Source organism: Eriocheir sinensis, chromosome 28 (genome assembly GCF_024679095.1).
Source record: "Eriocheir sinensis breed Jianghai 21 chromosome 28, ASM2467909v1, whole genome shotgun sequence".
NCBI lineage: Eukaryota > Metazoa > Arthropoda > Malacostraca > Decapoda > Varunidae > Eriocheir > Eriocheir sinensis.
In genome coordinates this window covers 13127198-13149634 of record NC_066536.1, presented here as the reverse complement: position 1 = coordinate 13149634, position 22437 = coordinate 13127198, and the positions used below count along the sequence as shown (strand labels likewise).

The following is a 22437-nucleotide window of genomic DNA, read 5'->3' as shown; positions in this document are numbered from 1 at the left end:
TAACAAAAAACTAGATCCGCGCAGGGACGGGGAGGATATAATACACAGTTACATGTTGCCAGGAGCCACTCGGTGTAGACCAACTATCCTATTTGCTCATGTTTTTATGTTATTATGTTTATGGAAGAGGGTGCAGGAGGCAAGGGTGGGGGAGCAGGGGAAAGAGGAGGTGTCGAGTCTGGATACCGGGACATGAGAGGGACAAACAAGGAGCGTAACAGGGGACCGAGGGGAGTGGGGCGAGGAACACCCGCTCAGGATACGCAGGTGGCATTGTGCTCTCCTCCACGCTGGGGCACAAACACACAAACACACTACTGCCCGGCTTAGTGACTGACACACCTCCGCCGCGCCGCCTAACCAGACCGTCCGCGCCCGCCTCGCATCAGTGCAGTGACCACCCTCGCACCTCGCCGCGCTGCCCTCCCACACAACACAACACAACACCGCATGAAACAACACCTCGGAGGGAACACCGTGCACGTGCGTGTTTGTGTACGCGTGTGTGTGTTCACGTGGGGAGTGCGGGGAGGCCAATAGACTTCTCATAGGTGAGTATCGAAGGTTACCTATGGAAGGACACATCGCCAGCAGCAGCAGCAGCACCCAACACTCGACATCGCACGAGTTCGCATCGACGGGGGAGGCGAAGTGACCACGTGAGAGTCGCCTTCAGAGCTATACGCCACGCCGCCGCCAACGCCAGCGCCGCAACCAGGGGGCTTCCTTCTCCTCCTCCTCCTCCTCGTCCTCCTGGTTCTCCTTCTCGCCTTCATCGTTCTCCTCAAACCGCCGCCATGTGGGAAAAACTCTTCCGCGACATCAAGGTCAACCTCCTCTCCTCGGACCTGATGCCGCTCAAGTTTCTGTTCTTCATGCTTTACGCTGGTGAGTGAGGGGGGCGGGGAGGTGTGTAGGGGCGGGGGAGCTAGACGTGGGGGGTTATTAAGGGGTGGAAAGAGCGGAACTAGGGGGTGTCAAGATGGGGGTTTATTTGAAGGGGAACGAAAGGAGGAAGGGCAACAGTGAGTGAAAGGAAAGAGAGATGCTGGATGCTGGTAAGGGCGTGGGGGGGCGGGAAGTGAGGAAGGGGGCAAAATTGGGGGTTAGGAAAGTGCAAGAAGGAAGAAAGGCGGCGGCGAGACGGGAGGGGTAATGGAAGGGGTAAGAAAGGTGGGATGGCAAGAGTCAGGGTGAAAGGAAAGGGCATAGGTAGGTGCTGGGTGCTGTTAAGGGCAGGGAGGAAGAGGTAAGGGCAGGGAGATGAGGCGAGGAAAGAAGAAAGAAGGGGAAGACGATGAGACGGTGCGTGTAAGATGGAAATGAAAAGAAGAGGGGGGAAAAAAGGGGGGAAGAAGAGAAGAAGGGACAATTGGATGAGCCGTGTAAGGAAGGAAAAAGGAAACTAGTGAAAAGAATTGGTTAAGCAGGATTTAGGGGGTGTCATTATCATTATCTCCTCCAGAAATTGACCTCTCTTTCGGCCACCTCTTTTGATTCTCTTTTTAGGAGCAGCGAGTAGCGGGCTTTTTTATTATTGTTTCCTTTTTTTGTGCCCTTGAGCTGTCTCCTTTGTTGTAAAAAAAAAATATATATATATCATTATTTATATTATCATCATCATCATCATCGTCGCCACTATTATCAACACGCAAGGTGGACAAGACAGGCTTCCTCGTGTGTGTGTGTGTGTGTGTGTGTGTGTGTGTGTGTGTGTGTGTGTGTGTGTGTGTGTGTGTGTGTGTGTGTGTGTGTGTGTGTGTGTGTGTGTGTGTGTGTGTGTGTGTGTGTGTGTGTGTGTGTGTGTGTGTGTACACGTGGCGGAAGCATCGGCATACCTCCCTCAGCTCCACTCAGTTTGCTGCTCATAAAAAAAAGATCGCATACAAGAACTAGACTCGCGCGTGGCCAGGTTCCAGCAGGTGTTAAGAGGGAGGCGTGTCCGAGGAAACGTGGGGCTTGCATGCGCGCGTGTGTGTGTGTGTGTGTGTGTGTGTGTGTGTGTGTGTGTGTGTGTGTGTGTGTGTGTGTGTGTGTGTGTGTGTGTGTGTGTGTGTGTGTGGTGGTGGTGGGCCCGTTTCATGGATCGCTATTTTTTCACCCTTTTTCATGGATCGCTATTTTTTCACCCTTTTTCATGGATCGCTATTTTTTCACCCTTTTTCATGGATCGCTATTTTTTCACCCTTTTTCATGGATCGCTATTTTTTCACCCTTTTTCATGGATCGCTATTTTTTCACGCTCCGGTCATTTCGTGTGTCTGTTTTTGTAGAGTGATTATCAGGGTTCTTTTGCGTTGTTTTATTTAGCATTAGTTAGTAGACCTCATCTTGTTTATGCGGTTCAGTTCTGGTCACCTTACTATGGCAAAATGTCAGAACCAGTACAGAGAAGGATGACAAACACGATTCACGGGTTAAGAAACTTGCCGTATGAGGAAAGACTTAAATAATTAAACTTGCATTCTCTGGATAGGCGAAGGGTGCGAAGAGACTTAATCGAACTGGATGAAGGGTATTAATAAGAAGGATATTATTAAAGCACTAATGATAAGAGAACCGGATAGTGCACGCAGTAATGACTTTAAACTGGATAAGTTCAAATTCAACAAAAACATTGGCAAAAACTGGTTTACCAACAGAGTGGTGGATGAGTGGGACGGGCTTGGCGGTCATGTTGTGAATGCCAGTGCGATAGTCACATTCAATAATAGATTAGATAAATTCATGGACAGTGATGTTAGGTGGGGTTAGGTTCACAGGAGCTGCCTTGTACAGACCTATCGGCCTCTTGCAAACTCCTTACGTTCTTAGGATTATCGGGGTGACTTCTTATTCCGTACATCTTTCTAATCTTTGCAAACTTAGGGGCAGTAAGTAGCGGACTTTTTTTCATCATTGTTTTCTTTCTTTTATTTAAGCCCTTGTGCTGTCTCCTTTGCTGTAAAAAAAAAAAAAACTGCTCCCTCTATTCGTCCTGCCAGTGTTTGTGTCTTAATTCCTGGTAACTCTGCCGTGGGATTATCTTGGTTACTTTCTGCTGTTCCTCGTCTTTCTAATCTTTACAAACTGCTCCCTCTATTCGTCCTGCCTGCATCTGCGTCTTAATTTCTGGTAACTCTGTCGTGGGATTATCTGGATTACTTTCTCCTGTTCCGTAAATTTTTCTAATCTTTACAAACTGCTCCCTCTATTCGTCCTGCCTGCATCTGCGTCTTAATTTCTGGTAACTCTGTCGTGGGATTATCTTGGTTACTTTCTGTTGTTCCTCGTCTTTCTAAACTGCTCCCTCTATTCGTCTTTCCTGCGTCTGTGTCTTAATTCCTGGTAACTTTGTCGTGGGATTATCTTGGTTACTTTCTGCTGTTCCTCATCTTTCTAATCTTTACAAACTGCTCCCTTTATTCGTCTTGCCTGTGTCTGCATCTTCTTGGTTCTGTGGTCGTTGGATTATCGAGTTACCGGGTCCCAATAATCTTATCTCTGGCTTCCCGTGTCTGTGAACCATCCGGCACTCAACCCTATAATCATAATCCACTCCCACCCCCCCATCCCCCATCGCCTTCCTCGCCGCCCGTTGCATCACCTCCTCTAGGTCGTCAGGGCATCAACGGACAGTCACTACATGCGCATCTCTTGCTCTAGAAAAAAAAACTCAGGCTGGGAAAATTTACACATGGAGACAGAGGGGAGAATCCCGCAACCTGGGGCGTGGGCGAGATGGTTTGGCAAGAAGGCTGTGTGAGGCGGGGGGCGGCAGGGCGGGGCAGGGAGGGGGCAGGGGACTGTTTTGCGACGGGGTGACGGAGGGGCTGCTTCCTGGATGGTGTCGGGACGCTGTCGGAACAAAACAGCGCCGGATAAACGTCTTATTAGAATTCATTAATAGTTGCGTGGCTAGTTTGGTGCCTTAATTCACTTTTTGGGACTACGTTAGAAGTGCTGGATTTTCTCAGTTGTAAAAAAGTGATAAAAAATAACCAACCAAACCATTTTATAACTACACCTTGAGAAACGGGTTGAGAAAAACAAATCAGCCTCATTGTTATTGACTAATACGACGTTAAAAAAAAAATCAGGCAGCCACGCACCCCTCCCGCGACGAGCCACCTTCAGCCTCCCTTGGCACACGCGGCGGCCACGTGTAGGACCCGCGGCCCCACGTGCAGGTGTCCGGGACTTCGGCGGGGAGAACACTCGAGAGGACTCCTGTACGTACGGAGGAGGAGGAGGAGGAGGAGGAGGAGGAAGAGGAGGAGGAGGAGGAGGAAGAGGAGGAGGAGGAGGTAGAGTTAGGTTAGGTAAGGGAGTTAAGTTAGTTACGTCTCGCCGCTGGTAATGGGACGCTAAATGAGAAGAACGCGAAGAGCACGATTTTTTTCGCCAATTGAGAAGAACAGAGCACGATTTTTTTCGCCAATTGAGAAGAACAGAGCACGATTTTTTACGCTAATTGAGAAGAACAGAGCACGATTTCTTACGCTAATTGAGAAGAACAGAGCACGATTTTTTACGCTAATTGAGAAGAACAGAGCACGATTTTTTACGCTAATTGAGAAGAACAGAGCACGATTTCTTACGCTAATTGAGAAGAACAGAGCACGATATCTTTTCTACTTGATCTTTTTCTTACATAAATGGAGACAGATAAAGGACATAACAAACAAAGACAAAAGCCCACCAGTGAAAGTGTGAAAATGAGAGTCCAGTAGAGAGATCAGCTTTGTTTGGAGAGGCGTCTTGATACATCTAAACAGAGATTGGGTCGTGTTGTTAATCGTTTCGGCGCCCACACACACACATTTGGCAAGGCTTTCGTAGGATTTCTGGGTATTTCCATGGTGGGTGGGTGGGTGTTGGGGGTGGGGGGGCGATTTTTATGACCTTGGTGGTGTAGTTTGACCCTTCTTGCGTACTATGAACGTGAAAAAACACTTAAGAAAATCCGATTCATCTCTTTTTCGGCATTTGGTGAGTAGCGAGTCTGAGAACACCGAACATAATCTCTACCGAAAGTTATATATGGGAGGGAGACAGACGGACTGCGTATCCCCAATATCTCTACAGTTTTTTTTTTCTTTTACAGGGAAGGAGACAGCACAAGGGCACAAAAAAGGAAAAAATCTGTATTGAAAGTTATATATGTGAGGGAGACAGACGGATTGCGTATTCCTGATTTCTCTAGAGATATATATATATTTTTTTTTTTTTGCAGGAAAGGAGACAGCACAAGGGCACAAAAAAAAAAGAAACAATAACAAAAAAAGCCCGCTACTCGCTGCTCCTGTAAAGAATCCGAAGAGGTGGCCGAAAGAGGGGTCAATTACGGGTACCCACTTTTTGACAAGGCAGGTTACATTAGGTTGCCTCTTTAGATTCTTTTTGGGAGCAGCAAGTAGCGGGCTTTTTTTATTATTGTTTACTTTTTTTGTGCCCTTGAGCTGTATTCTTTGTCGTAAAAAAAAATTAGACTAGGTTAAATAATGTTTGGTTGAGTTCTAGAATGGGTCTTAGTAACCACATGCCAGCGAAGAGATCAGAAATATGTAGACGGGCTTAGCTAGTGATTGCAACAGGCTTTTCTTTTTCTTTTTCTCTTCAGTTACAAATTTGTGTTTTCTGAAGGTTACGAAGGTTAAGCGAATGGATCTGAGCGAGGTCTGGCGGTGGTGACAAATTGATGTGGCGCTGATTGGGCTGAACGGAGCATGACAAAACCTTTTCTTTCTAAATTTAGTTGAGTAGAGACGGTCGGTCGGTTGGGTGGTTGGTGGTTTAGTCCGGATGGCAAAGAAATAATGCAAAGAGTGCCGTGTCATCCTGTCCATCTATCCCTCCCTCCCTCTCTCTCCGGCCCATATCCCAGAAGTCCCCCCCATGACCCCTCCTCCCTCCCTCCCTCCTCGCCCTCCCCCCTCCCCCTTCCCTCCCCTTGGAACGACTGACAACGACCAGTCATCACTCCGAGGTTATGTCATACTTTCTGAAGTGTCACGCTGCACACACACACACACACACACACGAACACACATACATAAATAAATTAATAAATAAACACTATATCTCACCTTCCCTGTCTCTTCTTCCTTCCCCAAGCAATTCCCCAGCACATTCCCCTCAGGACACCTCTCCTCCCGAAACTGATTTCTCTTTTTGGCCACTCAACTCTATTTAGGAGCAGTAAGTAGCGGGCTTTTTGTTCATATTGTTTTTGTTTTTTACGCCCTTGCACTGTCTCCTCTGCTGTAAAATAAAATATAAAAAAACACCCTAGTTCATCCCTTCCCTCCTCATTCTTATACGTTTTAATTTTTTTTTTATAAGGTGCTGCCTCTTGGACGGCCCCAGCCTGTTAGTGCGCGGGCGAATTTTTTTTATGGTGGCCGCCATGATATATGACTCTTTGATTGGCCCCCCGGTGGTCCTCTTGAACTAGGTCGCTGAAGTTAGAGTTAATTGAAGGTCTGGGCAGCATGTGGGTACTCTTCCGCCACTCGGTGATGGTTCTATTATCAGCGTGTTTTGGTGGGACTCGAACCTGGGTCCACTCGGCCACCGTTGTAGTGAGCTGTGCATAAGTAAGCTGAGTTCCTCCCCTCCACCCTCCCCTCCACTTGCCTCACTCCCTTCCCTCTCCCACCTCCCCCCTGTCCGGTTCATCCCCCGCTCTTAACACACCACTTAGCCTGAGCATTACCTCGCACCCGCATGTCCCCGCGAGCTGCTCTGTCAAGTGATCTATCTAATTCAACACTCGCCTCACCCGCTTCGTTTCTTCGTTAGCGTTTTTAGTGTTCCGTCCCTCTCTTTCTCACTCAGCCTCCACTTCTTATAATAGGGTTTCTTTGTAAATTCCTGCTTTTTCGTCTCTTCTCCTCCTCGACGTGATATAATATGTAAACCTGAACTCATTCCTTCGTTTCTTCGTTAGCGTTTTTAGTGTTCCGTCCCTCTCTCTCTCACTCTGCCTCCACTTCTTATAATAGGGTTTCTTTGTAAATTCCTGCTTTTTCGTCTCTTCTCCTCCTCGACGTGATATAATACGTAAACCTGAACTCATTCCTTCGATTATTCGTTAGCGTTTTAGTGTTCCGTCCCTCCGTTCGTTCCCTCACCTCGCTCACACTCGTCTCCGTCTCTCAGTGTCTTTGTAAATTTCTGCTTCTTCGTCTCTTCTCCTCCTCGACGTGATATAATACGTATACCTGAACTCATTCTTCGTCTCTTCGTCAGCGTTAGTGTTACGTACCTCCGTTCCCTCCCTCCCTCACTCTCTGCCGCCTCCCCTCTCCCTCCCTCCAATTCTCTCTCCTTCCCTTACCTCCCCTCTCCTCCATCCCCTTCCTCATTCCCTCTCCTTCTCTCTCCTCCCTCTCCTCCCTCCTTCCCTTTCATCCCTTCTCTTACCTTCTCCTTTACCCCCTCTTCCCCTCTCTCCCCTTCCCTCTCCTCCTCTCCCTTCTCTTCTCCTCCCCTGTCCTCCTCTCTCGTTCCCTCACGCTCGCCACCTTGTCCCTCTCTAAGGTGACACGCTGCGGCCTCAGTGCCAATCAAGGTTACCATCCGTCATTCTTGTGGCACCTTGTTAAACACCTCTCTCTCCCGCATCCCTGCCCCCTCCCTCTCTCTCCCTCTCTCTCTCTCTTTCTCTCTCTCTCTCATTTTATCTGACTGTTTATTCTTCTGTTCATCTCTTGTGCTTCTATTCTCTCTCTTCTCTCCTTTTTCTCTCTTATACCTGCCCCCTCCCTCTCTCTCCCTCTCCGTCTCTCTCTCTCTCTCTCTCTCTCTCTCTCTCTCTCTCTCTCTCTCTCTCTCTCTCTCTCTCTCTCTCTCTCTCTCTCTCTCTCTCTCTCTCTCTCTCTCTCTCTCTCTCTCTCTCTCTCTCTCTCTCTCTCTCTCTCTCTCTCTCTCTCTCTCTCTCTCTCTCTCTCTCTCTCTCTCTCTCTCTCTCTCTCTCTCTCTCTCTCTCTCTCTCTCTCTTTCTGTCTATTCTTTCCTTCATCTCCTGTGCTTCTATTGGTGATCAGACAAGCTTCTCTCTTCTCTCCTCTCCTCTTTACATCCTTCAGTTCACTCCCTCCTCCTCCCTTTCTTCCTCCGTCTCTTTCCATCCCCCTCCATCATCCCTCAAGTAGATTAATCTCTCTCTCTCTCTCTCTCTCTCTCTCTCTCTCTCTCTCTCTCTCTCTCTCTCACGCACACCCACACACACACCCACACACACACACACACACACACACACACACACACACACACACACACACACACACACACACACACACACACACACACACACACACACACACACACACACACACACACACATCTCATGTGTGGGGGGGGGGGGTCCACTCACACAGCTCTCCTTGACAGAGTGGAATCAAAGGCTCTTCGTCTCATCAGCTCTCCTCCTCATAATGATAGTCTTCTACTTCTCAAATTCCGCCGCCATGTTGCCTCTCTTTCTATCTTCTATCGATAGTTTCATGCTCACTGCTCTTCTGAACTTGCTAACTGCATGCCTCCCCTCCTCCCGCGGCCCCGCTGCACACGACTTTCTACTCATGCTCATCCCTATACTGTCCAAACCCCTTATGCAAGAGTTAACCAGCATCTTCACTCTTTCATCCCTCACGCTGGTAAACTCTGGAACAATCTTCCTTCATCTGTATTTCCTCCTGCCTACGACTTGAACTCTTTCAAGAGGAGGGTATCAGGACACCTCTCCTCCCGAAACTGACATCTGATTTTGAACACTCCTTTAACCTCTATTCGGGAGCAGTGAGTAGCGGGCCTTTTTTTTCTTTATTTTCTTTGCGCCCTTGAGCTGTCTCCTTAGCTGTAAAAAAATACACACACACACACACACACACACACACACACACACACACACACACACACACGAGCTAGGGAAAAGGGACAGTATCAAGGAGGAGGAGGAGGAGGAGGAAGAAAGGAGGAGGAGGAAGACAAAGAGTGCAAGTTGATTGGAATTCTGTCAACGAGGAGCAGCTGTTGTTGGTGATAGTTTTGGTGGTGGTGGTGGTGTTGTTGTTGTTGTTGTTGTTGTTGTTGTTGTTTTTGTTAGTACTGGTGGTGGTGGTGGTGGTAGTAGTGGTGATGATGTTGTTAGCAGTGGTGGTGGTGGTGGTGGTGGTGGTCATCGGCCTTGGCACCTCATAACACCCTTGCACTGTACCCATCAGGCATATCCGATCCTGGTGCCACTCCCCCGCACCTGCCCCGCACACACACACACACACACACACACTGATAGCTCAGCGGGTAAACCGCTGCGCTGCCAGGCTTCACGGCCTGACAGGCGGCGGTTCGAGCCCCGCTCAGGCCAGGTTTTTTTTCCGCTGAGTTGTTACTGTCCCCCTCTTGAGCAAGGGAGGTGGGGGGGAGTATGTGAGGTCTTGGCAATACCCAGAGATTGACTAATGAGCCTTGTAGTTGCTCTAATCGGGAGGGTACTTGCTGGCGATTGCGAGTCCAACTCGTGATCAGGCAGCGGTGAAATACTCACACACGACACACGACACACACACACACACACACAAAGAAAGAAGGAAAAACACACACAACTCGGTCGATCTGTGTATCTGTATCTTCATGTGCGTGTGTGTATGTGCAGGGCCAGACAAAATGAGCTCTAACAAGGAAGTGTGTTAGAGAGTAGTGGCGGAGGAAAGCGAGTGAGGTCACAACGGAGAGAGGCGCGGCTCACACTGATACGACCACATTATCATCATTTTTATTATCATTATTATTATTATTATTATTATTATTATTATTATTATTATTATTATTATTATCACACTTGACCCTCGATTTAATTAACGGCCTACATGGGGAATCATCCCTTATATCACCCTGGCCCTGTGCCCTGAGCGACCCCCAAACACAGGCTCAATGGCCAATGGGACGGAGGTGAGCACAGCGGCCACGCTCAACTGTAGCGTATGCCCCAAACTTTACCTTTACCACCACCACCACCACTATCATCATCACACCATCAGGATCATCACCACTTACATCACCCCACCATCACCATCCCCACCACCAACCACTACATCCGCCACCACCACTTACATCATCCTGTCACCACCACCACCACTTACATCATCTCACCATCACCATTATCACCATCCCCACCACCAACCACTACATCCACCACCACCACTTATATCATACCACCACCACCACCACCGCCACCACCACCACTAATACCATCCCCCCCCATTCCTCCACCACCGCAACCCCTCTCCACCAGCACCACCACCACCACCACCACCCTAACCCCTCTCCCTTCCCCCAGCCAACACCACTCTCTACCCGTACCTGGCCGTGCACATGCAGTCCCTGGGCTTCGGCGCGGACAAGGCCGGCGTGCTGCTGGCCATCACGCCGCTCGTGGCCATCATGGGCCCGCCCGTCGCCGGGGCCATCGCCGACAAGCTGGGGAACTTCAAGGTGGGCCATGCGACGCTCAGCAACGACGACAACGACCACAACACCGACAACGACAACCACAATAACAACGACAACGACGACAACGACAACGACAGTAACGACAACGGCAATAACGACGACAACAACGACGACGATGACAACAACAACAACAACAACAACAACAACATCACAACGACGACGCCAACAACAACGTTAAAACAGTATTACATCATGACAACAACAACAACAACAGCAACATTACGCCAAATATTAAAACAACAACATAACAATATAAAACAAATACAAGAAATACAACAAATACAAATAGTAAATAATAGTAATAAGCAATAGTAAGTCAGCAAGTCAGTTCGTTAGTTAGTCAGTTAGTTCGTCAGTAAGTTATGGTGTCAGTAAGTTATGTTATTTATAGGTCACCTCTACCTTTCTGATACTCTTCCTCTAAACAATTAACTGTAGCATCCTTTACACTCAAATGACGATGTATCTCAATCTATTTAACGTATTCTAGTCATCATCGTCGTCCTCCTCCCAATTCTCCTTTTTTTCCCTCCTCCACTTCCTAAAACCCCACACATACCTATACTTCCTCAAACGAAAAATTGGAATCGAACCTTTCTTTCCCTAAATGAAGAAATGGTGAAGAAACTAATAACATCGATGATACGTCCAAGACTCGAATATGCAGCATTAGTGTGGTCACCTAGATTGAAGAAAGAAATTAAAAAGTTGGAAAGAATACAGAGAGCAGCGACTAAAGTTAAGACAGAAGAGCCATCACAACCTCCTCGGCCCTTACTCTCTCCCTCTCTCCGGCAGCTGTTCTTCTCGGGGGTCGTGGCCGTGTCGGGGATGCTGTCGCTGCTGCTGCTCGTCATCCCGCCAGTGCCAATCCCTCTCGGCTTCTCCCTCACCCTCATCACGGACCACCACCAGTCGGAACACCCCAGCGCGAAAGGTGTGTATGGCCCCGACGTGTTAATTCAGAAAGATTACCTGAAGATGTGTGTACGTAATTTCTTTGTGTTAAATTCACTACAGAAACCTACAGCAGATACGATATTTGTCAATCAAAGAAAGCCTGTTTAGATTCTATTTGAGTTACCGCTCGACGTAAACACTTTCGATTTTATTTGCGTTACCGTTGGACGTGAATACTTTCGTTTTCTATTTCATCTCTCCTCGCTCCACCTGCTGACGTCATTTTCTGCGCGCTGGTTGACCCTGTGTCCTTTGATCCTGTGTTAATTAACCTGTTCTTCTCCCGTTCGTGCTCTGCTTGTCTGTCGCTCTACTGTACATCTAGGTCGGTATCATAAGACACTTTCGTTTCTCACGTAAGCTATTTCTAATGGTCAAAAAGGGGATCGATCGGGGTCTAAAGTTTGTTTTTTTAGGTTCATGGTACAGAAAAAGGGTCAAACTACCACCAGGGCCATAAAACTATCCCTAGAAATGACCCAAACTCGTACGAAAGCCTTGTCAAATATGTGAACTCGGCTCCGAAATGTTGTAATACGGCTCCTAGGTCGGTATTATAAGACATCTTCGCTTCTCACATCAGCTATTTTTAAAGGTCAAAGAGGGGGTCAGTCGAGTTCTAATGAGTGTTTCTTTAGGTTTACGGTACAGAAGAAGGGTCACTCTACCACCAGGGTCATCAAACTACTCCTGGAAAGGCCCACAACTCCTACGAAAGCCTTGTCAAATATGTGTGCCCCCTAATCTTTTGAGACCCATTCCCTTTGACGCTTTCGGCTCACACAACAAACATTTCAAAAAGCCTCGAAGGAGATTAATCGGGTTCTCAGGAGTGTTTTTAACGTTCATGCTGCAGAAGCCTTGATAGACAAATACTAGGCTCATAACACTACCCATGGAAATACCCACAACCTCCATGAAAGCCCTGTCATATGAGTGTGTAAGCGGCCAACGTTGCCAGATTGTCGTACTCAGCCTCATCTGTTTGCCGATTTCCGACCCAAAAACTGCCTTCTCAACCCCAATAACTGCCTTCATATATAATTATCGTTAAAATGGTTAATTACTGGTGTTTTTCGGCAATAGCTATGGCTTAGAAACCGGTAAATACGAGGCTCTGAGTACGATAATCTGGCAAAACCGGTAAATACGAGGCTCTGAGTACGATAATCTGGCAAAACCGGTGAATACGAGGCTCTGAGTACGATAATCTGGCAACGGTGTGTAAGCCTCGAAATGTTTGTCAATGTGGAGTTAATCACTAACCTTTCTCTTGTCGATCACTTCCTTTGGCTCCGTGACTCGAACTGCCGGTGCCATTTCGAGTTCTGGAAAGAAATAATAACAGTCACAAATACAATACGGACGACACACAGGGACGTATCTAGAAACTGATTTGGGGGAGTTCTGTGACTTTGTTAATTCCGATAGTTAGGGAGAGTGTCAGGCCATTCAACCCTTTCCTTCCTATTCATTAGTTAACCACGGTGTGTTTTTCACTGTTCCTTTCAACACTCACTTCGCATCATTTACAAATTCTATCAAAATCCACCTTAGAACTAACTAATATGTCGGTCAGAAGGGAAATCTCATGGACCCCCTCACCTTAAATACGGACGCACATCAACCACGCCAACAAACACACACAAAAAAATACATAACAAAAACAATAGTGATGAAAAGGGTACCAAACATTTCCTTCCTCTTCATTAATTAACCACGGTATGTTTTTCACCAACCCTTTCAACACTCACTTCGCATCATTTACAAATTCTATCAAAATTCACCTTAGAACCAACTAATATGTCGGTCGGAAGGGGAATCTTACGGCCCCCCTCACCTTAAATACGGACGCACATCAACAACATTTGGAGCAGTGACTAGCGGGCTTTTTTCACACATTTGTTGCCTTTTTTTATGCCCTTGAACTGACTCCTCTGCTATAAAAACAAAACAAAAAAAAAGCCAATAAACACACAAAAAAATACATAACACAAACAAAAGTGAAAAAAAAAGAGTACCAAGCACATTTGACCCACTTAAGACTGTCACTGCACACTTATGAGCACACGGCGAGATGAAACACTGCGTGGCTACATCTTGAGATTCTCCTTGACCTGACATGAAGCTCGAGTGTTGCAACAAGAAGACAATGATGATCAGTTGCAAAGGTGATGTCACGTAACACACCCCACCCCCACCCCCATTCCTATACCCCACACCCACTCCCACTCTTAGGAGCAGCGAGTAGCGAGCTTTTTTTATTATTGTTTCCTTTTTTGTGCCCTTGAGCTGTCTCCTTTGTTGTAATAAAAAAGAATATAAAAAAATCCCCCTGCACAGCCTCCTAACGTTGTCCCCCCTTCCAGACATCAACAAGCTGGCCGAGGTGCTCCCCAAGGCCGAGACGGGTCACCACGTGGATGCCGAGTACCTGCAGTTCATCGTCATCACCAACCAGACGGGCTGCGACATCTACGACGAGTACCAGACCTCCATGGACGGCCTAGACAGGGTTTGTGTGGGGGGGGAAGGGGGAGAGGGGGTGCTTGCGCGCGTGTGTGTGTGTGTGTGTGTGTGTGTGTGTGTGTGTGTCTAAGAATTTTTCATATTTGTGTGTATTTTTACCGGATTGAGTTTTTCCTCTTTTGCATCGAGTCATCCGTCACTGAAACAAACTTCCTGCTTAAGTAGTTAATGCAAAAACGAATCAACGCATTTAAGAATCGCAATGATCACCGCTAGATTGTAACAGGAGTGAACTGAACGGCCCTGGAACCAAGCACAGCAAGTGATTAATCTGTTTTACGGGTCACTAAAACACAAGACAAATAGATATCACGATAGAGGCGGCGTCGTCATAGGCAAATAGACTATAAATGTTGCCAACTCCTCCATGTTTCACTGCCTTCATGACTTCTCCTAAAGCACCTCGCCTCTTTCACCTCACCACCCCAGCCAGCGATGCCAGTTTATCGTACTCAGAGCATCATATTTACCGGTTTCTGCCGCATAACTATTGCCAAGAAACAGCTGTAATTGACCATTTTAACGTTAACTATATACCAAGCCAGTTATTAGGGCGGAGGAGACAGTTTTGGGGTTGGAAATCAGCAAACATAAAAGGTGAAGTACGAGAATCTGGCAACGTTGACCCCAGCACCTGTTTCACCTCGCCTCATCCCCCAGGTCAACATCGGGTCCGCGGAGCCCATGGCCACCGTCAACATCACTCGCATCCTCAAGCACAAGAACTTCTCCCTGATGGCCGTCACCACGCACCACCCGCTCTTCTGCCCCGAGGACCTGCCGCTCGTACGCCTCTCCAAGGGCGCCGAGGACCTGCTGCCGGAGATCCTGGTGGACTACAACACCTCAGGACTCAACCGGACTGTGAATGGCAGCGTGGCGGATACGGAGACGGACGCATGGTGGCGGTCCGGTTGCAGCGTCAGTGTGCCTGGCCTCTGCGAACCTCACCACGCGGACATCATCGGGGCGGAGAATTTGAGTTTCTGGACGTACCTCTTCGCCCGCAGCCTCCTCAACGGTGCCCTCAACGCCGCCTTTGCTCTCTTCGAAGGCGCCACTTTATCCCTCCTGAAGGAACACGGCGGGGACTATGGTTTACAAAGGTTAACTCCTCCTCCTCCTCCTCCTTCATAGTCTTATTCTTAATTTCCTATTCTTTTAAACATTTTCCTCTCATTTCTTCTTCACAATTTGCTTATATCTTTTCTCTTTCCACAACTCCCTTTTCCACAGATCGCACGTCGCTGTCAGTTTTTCACTCTCTTACTCTTCTGTGCATGAGGGTAAAGGTTGGTATTCACAGTCTCCTCCATCCCTCACATCAACTATTCCCAAAGCCAAAAAGGAGATCAGTCGGATTCTAATGAGTGTTTTTGTAAGGTTCGCGGTACAGAAGAAGGGTCAAACTACCACCAGGGTCATTAAAGTACCCCTGGAAATGCCCAAAAGTCCTACGAAAACAGTGTCAGATATGTGTGAGATTGAGCGCCGAAATGTTTAAGAATATGGCCCCAGTTAGGTTGGTATTGTTAGACACTTTCGCTTCTCACATCAGCTATTTCTAAAGGTCAAAGAGGGGGTCAGTCGGGTTCTAATGAGTGTCTCTTCAGGTTCATGTTACAGAAGAAGGGTCAAACCACCACCAGGGTCATACAACTACTCTTGGGAATGCCCACAACTCCTACGAAAGCCTTGTCAAATATGTGTTCTTGGGCGCCGGAATGTCTTATAAAACGACCCTTGCTTAGCAGAGAATGTCATAACGTGGTTCGCTAATTCGTATACTAACGCTGCCTCTCTCTTCCTCCCCGCGTGCAGGGTATGGGGCTATATAGGCTGTATGGTGTTCACGCCCTTCTCCGGCTGGCTGATCGACGTCATGAGCTTCGACATCAACAAACCAGATTACAGGTAAGCCGACGAGCGCGTATACAGGTGAGCGTGGAAGCGGGAGTTAATGAATGAACGTGAACCGTGAAGGAGAATGAGGGAAAAGTAGTTGCAAGCATTGGGAGGGAAGAATAAAACGGAGGAGATGGAGATGGCGAATGAGGAGAGGAAGAGGAAAAAAAAAAAAACGAAGCAGGAAAAGAAAAGGAAGGATTAAAGAGAAACAGGAAGAAGGTGAGGAGAAAAATAATATAAAATAAAATCCACATTCTTCACTTCCATTATACTTTCCACTTATCATTTTTCTCTCATACTTGCGCCATGCTAATACTATGAGAGAAAATGTATATGAGGGATGTAGACTCTAATCCGGTTCAAAGAAAGTTAGTAGGGTAAAGGGACTGGAGAAACTGATATTAGTTTGAACCGATGTGGAACCGATGTCGAGGGAATGACCTAGGAAGGGAGAGCTTTAGAATTGAAATCGATGGAGGGGCTTAGGAAGGGAGAGCTTTAGAAACTGATGTCGAGGGAATGGCCAAGGAAGAACTGAAGTCGAGCAAATGGCCTAGGAAGGGAGAGCTTTAGAAACTGATGTGAAGGGAATGGCCTGGAAAGAACTGAACTCGAGCAAATGGCCTAGGAAGGGAGAGCTTTAGAAACTGATGTCGAGGGAATGGACCAGGCAGAACTGAAGTCGAGGAAATGGCCTAGGAAGGGAGAGCTCAAGAAACTGATGTCGAGGGAATGGCCCAGGAAGAACTGAAGTCGAGGAATTGGCCCAAGAAGAAGTGAAGTCGAGGGAATGGCCTAGGAAGAGAGAGCTTATAAGGACTTTTGTTGTTCTTGGCCTCGGAAGGGATAGCTTATATACGGACGTTCTTAGCTTAGGATGGGAGATTGTATTCTAGCATCCCAACCTTCCTACCCTTCCCTTGCAGACCAGCCTTCTACCTGTTCGTGGGGCTGCAAGGTCTGGCGGGTCTGGTGGCGCTCTCCGTGGACCTCAAGTTCAAGACGCCGTGCGAGCAGATCATCAAGAACATCTGGATGCTGCTGCACAACCCCGAAGTCATCATGCTCTTCCTCGCCATGACGCTTTCAGGTGACTCGTCTTGTTCGTTCAGCCTTCTTCAGCATGTCGAGTTTTTGTGAATATATCTTCTAGCTTTTTTTTTGGGGGGGGGTCCATTTCTTGTTAGCTGGCGTTGCTGTGTTCTGTTATCTATTTCAGCCTCAGCATATTGAGATTTTGTTGTTGTAAGTTTTCCTCCTCCTCCTCCTCCTCCTCCTCCTCCTCCTCTTCCTCTTCCTCGTCCTCCTCTTTTTCTTCTTTTTCTTTCTCCTCCTCCTCCTTCTTTATCTCTTTCTTCGTATTATCTTTCCAATCCTTTTAAACATTTTTTTCAAAGTTCTAATTTACTCCTCTCACAACTTCCTTCGCCAAAGAACCTTTCTCTCTCTCTCTCTCTTTCATGGTTGTCACCCCTTCGTTCTCTCCCCTCAGGCGCCTTCTTCGGGTTCCTGGAGGCGTTCCTGTTCTGGTTCTTGGGTGACCTCGGGGCCTCGCGTTCACTCATGGGCCTGACAGTCACCATGGGCGCCGCCAGTGCCCTGCCCTTCCTCATCTTCATGTCGCCCATCGTGGACAAGTTTGGGCACATTGGGGTCATCGTGGCGGGCTTCCTCATGTATGCCCTGAGGTTTGCTGGTGAGTATCTTGTCTTCTTCTTCTTCTTCTTTTTTCGTTTTCTTTATGCTCATTTTCCATTTTTTTCATTTTTTTCTTTTCATTTTTGTTTTTATTTCTTCTTCATTTTTCATTGTTTTCGTATTTTCTTAATTTTTCTGAATTTTTCATTGTTTTTTCTTTAACTTTTCCTCATTTTTCTTTAGTTTTTCTTCATTTTCATTATTTTTCTTTATTTTCTACTTATTTTTTTATTTCTTTTCATTTTTATTTTTATTTCCTCTTCATTTTTCATTGTTTTCGTATTTTCTGAATTTTTCTTCATTTTTCATTGTTTTTTCTTTAACTCTTCTTCATTTTTCTTTAGTTTTTCTTCATTTTCATTACTTTTCTTGATTTTCTATTTAGTGTTCCTCCTTTTCCTTCCCCTTCCTTCATATTCTTCATAATCTTCATCTTTTTTTCTTTTATTTTTCTTCCTTACTTCATCATCTGCTTTATTTTCATCTTCATCCTTTCGTCGTCGTCTCAGTCTTCTTTTGCCGTCGTTTTCCTCTAAGTCTTCAACACCGTCACTTTCTGCATGTTCCCCTTTTAGTTCTTCCTCGTCTTCTCCCACCTTTAAAATCACTAACAAACTCCTCTCTGACTGTGCTTTATCTTCATCTTCATCCCTTCATCATCGTCTCAGTCTTCCTTTTCCGTCGCTTCCTGCATGTTCCTCTTCTATAGTTCTTCCTCGTCCTCTCCCACCTCTAAAATCATTAACGAACTCCACTAATACTATCAGCATCATCACCAACACCAACCATCTTCCCTTAAACCTCACCCTTCACTTCGTCCTTCCCACCTTCAGGCTACGCTTCCATCTACGACCCGGTGAGCGCCATGTACTTTGAGGCGCTGGAGGGCGTCACCATCGGCCTCATGCTGTCGGCGGGCATGACCTACGCCTCGGAGCTCTCCACCACCAAGAATGTCGTGTCCCTGCAGGCTCTTAGCGGTACCCTTTACTACGGCGTGGGTGAGTAGGGGGGTAGAGAGAGTATGATTTTATTGTCTGTTTGTCCGTCTTTGTGCCTTTCTGTTTTACTTTGTTTTTTCTTTCTTTCTTTCATTTCTTTCTATTTTCTTTATATTCTTTATGTCTTTTTTCTTTTTTGTCATTCTTCTCTCTTTCTTCTTTCTTTCTCCTTTCTTTTTTCACTTTGTTTCCTACTGTCTTTCTCTTTGCCTTTCTGTCTGTCTTTCTTTCTTTGTCTTTCTCTCTTTTTCCGTCTCTCTTTCTCTCTTTTTCTTCCTTTCTTTCTTTCTTTCTGTCTTCCTTTCTTTCTTCCTGTCTCTCTTTTTGTCTGTCTTTCTTTCTGTCCGTTTTCCTTTCGTTCTGTCCTTCTGTCTTCCTCGTACAGCAATGGTAGGTACAGCTCAAGGGCAACAAAACAGAAAACAAAAGAAATCCGCTAAGTTAAGGACGGGTTTGCTTCCTATGGTCGATTTTCTCAGACGCTACGATCCGCCCCTCACATCTAACATTTCTAAAGGCCAAGCAAAACAAAAACAAAGAGGTTAAACACGTTCTCATAAGTTTTTTTCACGTTCATGGTATACAGAATCTATATCCGAGGTCACTGCGACGGATATGAGCACCGAGGCAACGCGCAGGTCTAGCCTATGATGCACCCAGCTTGGTTTAACCCTTTTCCTATCCCTTTTCCAGCGACTCGATCAAAAAACACGTTCGCAATATCCTTTCCTTTATTTCTTCCACTCATTGTTTCTTTCCACTCCTTTCCCTCGCTTGTTCCATGTTTTCTTCCTTCCCTAATGTCTTTCTGAGAGTTCTGGGGCACACGCGAATAGGAAATATATGTTCTTTAAGATGAGAGAGACTGAAGAGGAACGAGGAGGAGGAAGAGAAGGAGGAAAGAGAAGAGAGACCAGATGCTTCATGACAGCAGCGTTACCAAATTATCGTACTCAGCCACGCAGCACATTATATTTTCCGGTTTCTGACTCTCAGCTATCGCAATCAAACACCGATAAGTAACCCTTTAACGATAACTCTAACTGGAATCTCGCTATCTGTGTGGGTAGGAGAGTTTTGGGCCCTGGAGCTGATAAAGGCGATGTTCTGAGTACGATAATATAGTAACGCTGCATGACAGGGAGAGAGGGTTGCAGTCATTCCATACACACGCAACTATAGAATATGACCCCAACTTCACTTTACTTCACAGGCAAGGGCGCGGGCTGCCTGGTGGGGGGCTACATGTACCACCACCTCGGGGCGCGCAAAACCTTCCGTATGATGACCGTGGCCAGCCTGCTCAGCGCCATCATCTTCCTCATCTTCCAAATCTACATCCAGCACCGCAACAGACTCCGGGAGCTCAACAAGACGGGCACGGAGAAGGAAGGGCTGATCAAGAAGGAGGCGGAGCAGCAACCCGAGGCGATAAAGCTGAAGAGGGTGAAGGAGAGGAAGTGGAGCAGGATAGGCCGGAAGGGAAAACGCAGGAGCATTCAGATTGACGCCATAGAGGACGGGATTTTAGAGCTTCGAAGGGTGACTTTAGTAGACGCGCAGACCCAGACCGACCCTGTTACCTTCGCCTGTACGCTTGCCATGCCCGAGACGGATGAAGAGGAATGAGTTTAGTGTGTTTATAAGGCCTGTCTCTCTCTCTCTGGCTGGGTCTGTGTTGATGGCGTAACATTAAATGCGGTCTACGATGTTTGTTTGGGCTTCTGTGTCTGTCTGTGTCCTATTTGTTGCCTGCTCGTGAAAATCGATTAGAAGAAGGTTGAGTATTTTTTATTACAGCAGAAGAGTCAGTTCAAGGGCATAAAAAAAGGAAACAAATGTGAAAAAAAAGCCCGCTACTCACAGCTCTTAAAAATAGTAAGAGGATTGGCCGAAAGATAGGTCAATTTCGGGAGGAGAGGAGTATGATTTAATTCCATGGTTTTTTTTTCATGATTCACGACATTGATGAGGTTAATACGAAGTAGGGATCGTCTGTAGCGTCTGTGCCACTGCTAGAACCTACCCTGTCTGCCGCCTGTCTGTCTGCCTCTCGGGTCGGTACAGCCAGATGCTTTCACCCCGCACACCAACTATTTTCAAAGGTCAAAATGGAGATCAATCGGGTCCTCATGAGTGTTATTTTTAGGTTCATGGCACAGAAGAAAGGTCAAGCTGCCACCAGGGTCATAAGGCTACTCCTGGAAATGCCCACAACTACGAAAGCCTTCCACCCAACACACCAACTATTTTCAAAGGTCAAAATGGAGATCAGTCGGGTCCTCATGACTGCTTTTTTTAGGTTCATGGCACAGAAGAAGGGCCAAGCTACCACCAGGGTCATAAAGCTACTCCTGGAAATGCCCACAACTCCTACGAAAGCCTTGTCAAATATATGTGTACTTGGGCGATGATTATGTTTAAGAATACAACCCTCTGATTGGCTCTCTGTCTGTCACCTGTCTGTCTGTCCTTCTCGTCTCGCTGTCTATCGGAAGTATAAACGATGGATTGGCTGGCCATACACAAATAAGCGGTTAGTATAATTTTTAAATGTACGCTAGGGAAATGTAAATAATAATAAGTTCAGACGATTGATTCACTTACACCGACTATGACTTTTGTTTATAAGGAAGAGCTGGCAACGAAAAAAGCTATGTAACTCTCTCTCTCTCTCTCTCTCTCTCTCTCTCTCTCTCTCTCTCTCTCTCTCTCTCTCTCTCTCTCTCTCTCAACAAGTAATCATGTATTTATAATAATATATCAGTGTATTTACTTAAAAAATATATATTCATCTGTGTATTTACTTAAAAAAACACAAGTTACTATGTATGCTAAAAAGACCCGTGAACATCAGTCTATTTCTTTGTTTGTTTGTTTGTTTGTTTGTTCGTTTTTATCTAATATGGCAGTGAACGAAATGGGTGTATTTTTATTGCGTCATTTTGGTCCGTGTATTCATATTGTATAATAGAACTGTGATCTCTCGCGACTACACATCCTTGGCCTTTGCGTGTGTGTGTGTGTGTGTGTGTGTGTGTGTGTGTGTGTGTGTGTGTGACAATGAGGACAGCGAGAGAATGAGGACGAGAGTTTCATTGTTCTTGATGAAGGGGGGAGGAGGAGGAGGAGGAGGAAGAGGAGGAGCGGAGGGAGGGAAAGGAATGAAAGGTGGAGAGAGGTAGAGAGAGATAGAGAGAATACCAAAAGAGAAGAAGAGGATGATAAAGAGGAGGAGGAAGAAGAACGAGGTGAAGGAGAGAGAGAGAGAGAGAGAGAGAGAGAGAGAGAGAGAGAAAACGGATATACAAGGAGAGTGAGAATAGAAAAAGAGAGATTTGAGCTTATAATAATATGAAAGAGGAGGAGGAGGAGGAAGTGGAGGAAGAAAAGATGAAGAAGGAAGAGAAGGAAAATAAAAGAGATAAGAATGAAGTGATGCAAATGAGAGTGAAGAAGGACAGAGATAAAGGAGAAAGACGAGGAAGAAGAAAAGGAAGAAGGAGATGGAGGAAGGTTCGAGGAATAGTGAGGTTTTGAAGGAGGGCGTGGAAGGGAAGAGGAAGAGGAGGAGTGATGGAAGGGGAGGAGAAGGGGAGACTGAGGGAGGATGGAAGATGATGGAGGAGATGACAAGAGTTAACGAAGGAAGGGGATTATGAGGGGTGGTCATTGTCCTCCTCCACCACCACCACCACCATCACCACCACCACCACCATCACCACCACTAACAACAATATCCTTTCTTTTCCGACACACCACTACTACCACCATCACCACCACCACCATCACCACCACCACTAACAACAATATCCTTTCTTTCCCGACACACCACAACTACCAC

At 46.6% G+C, this 22437-nt stretch overlaps 1 protein-coding gene across 2 annotated transcripts; it reads left to right on the top strand.

Annotated features, from left to right (window-relative positions):
• Positions 1-220: 220 nt before the first annotated feature.
• On the top strand, positions 221-21582 carry LOC127004569 (major facilitator superfamily domain-containing protein 6-A-like). 2 transcript variants are annotated; one of them, XR_007757889.1, is made up of 11 exons: positions 221-888; positions 10325-10479; positions 11296-11434; positions 13827-13972; positions 14647-15092; positions 15808-15900; positions 16821-16984; positions 17387-17590; positions 18426-18593; positions 19807-20742; positions 20896-21582. XR_007757889.1 is itself a non-coding variant. In XM_050872417.1 (10 exons), the coding sequence occupies exons 1-10, from the start codon at positions 798-800 to the stop codon at positions 20220-20222; spliced, it is 2022 nt and encodes a 673-aa protein (XP_050728374.1). In that variant the 5' UTR covers positions 221-797; the 3' UTR covers positions 20223-21582. The 2 variants fall into 2 exon arrangements, 1 of the variants encoding a protein (XP_050728374.1); XM_050872417.1 differs by having other exon boundaries at positions 19807-21582.
• The last annotated feature ends 855 nt before the right edge of the window (positions 21583-22437 follow it).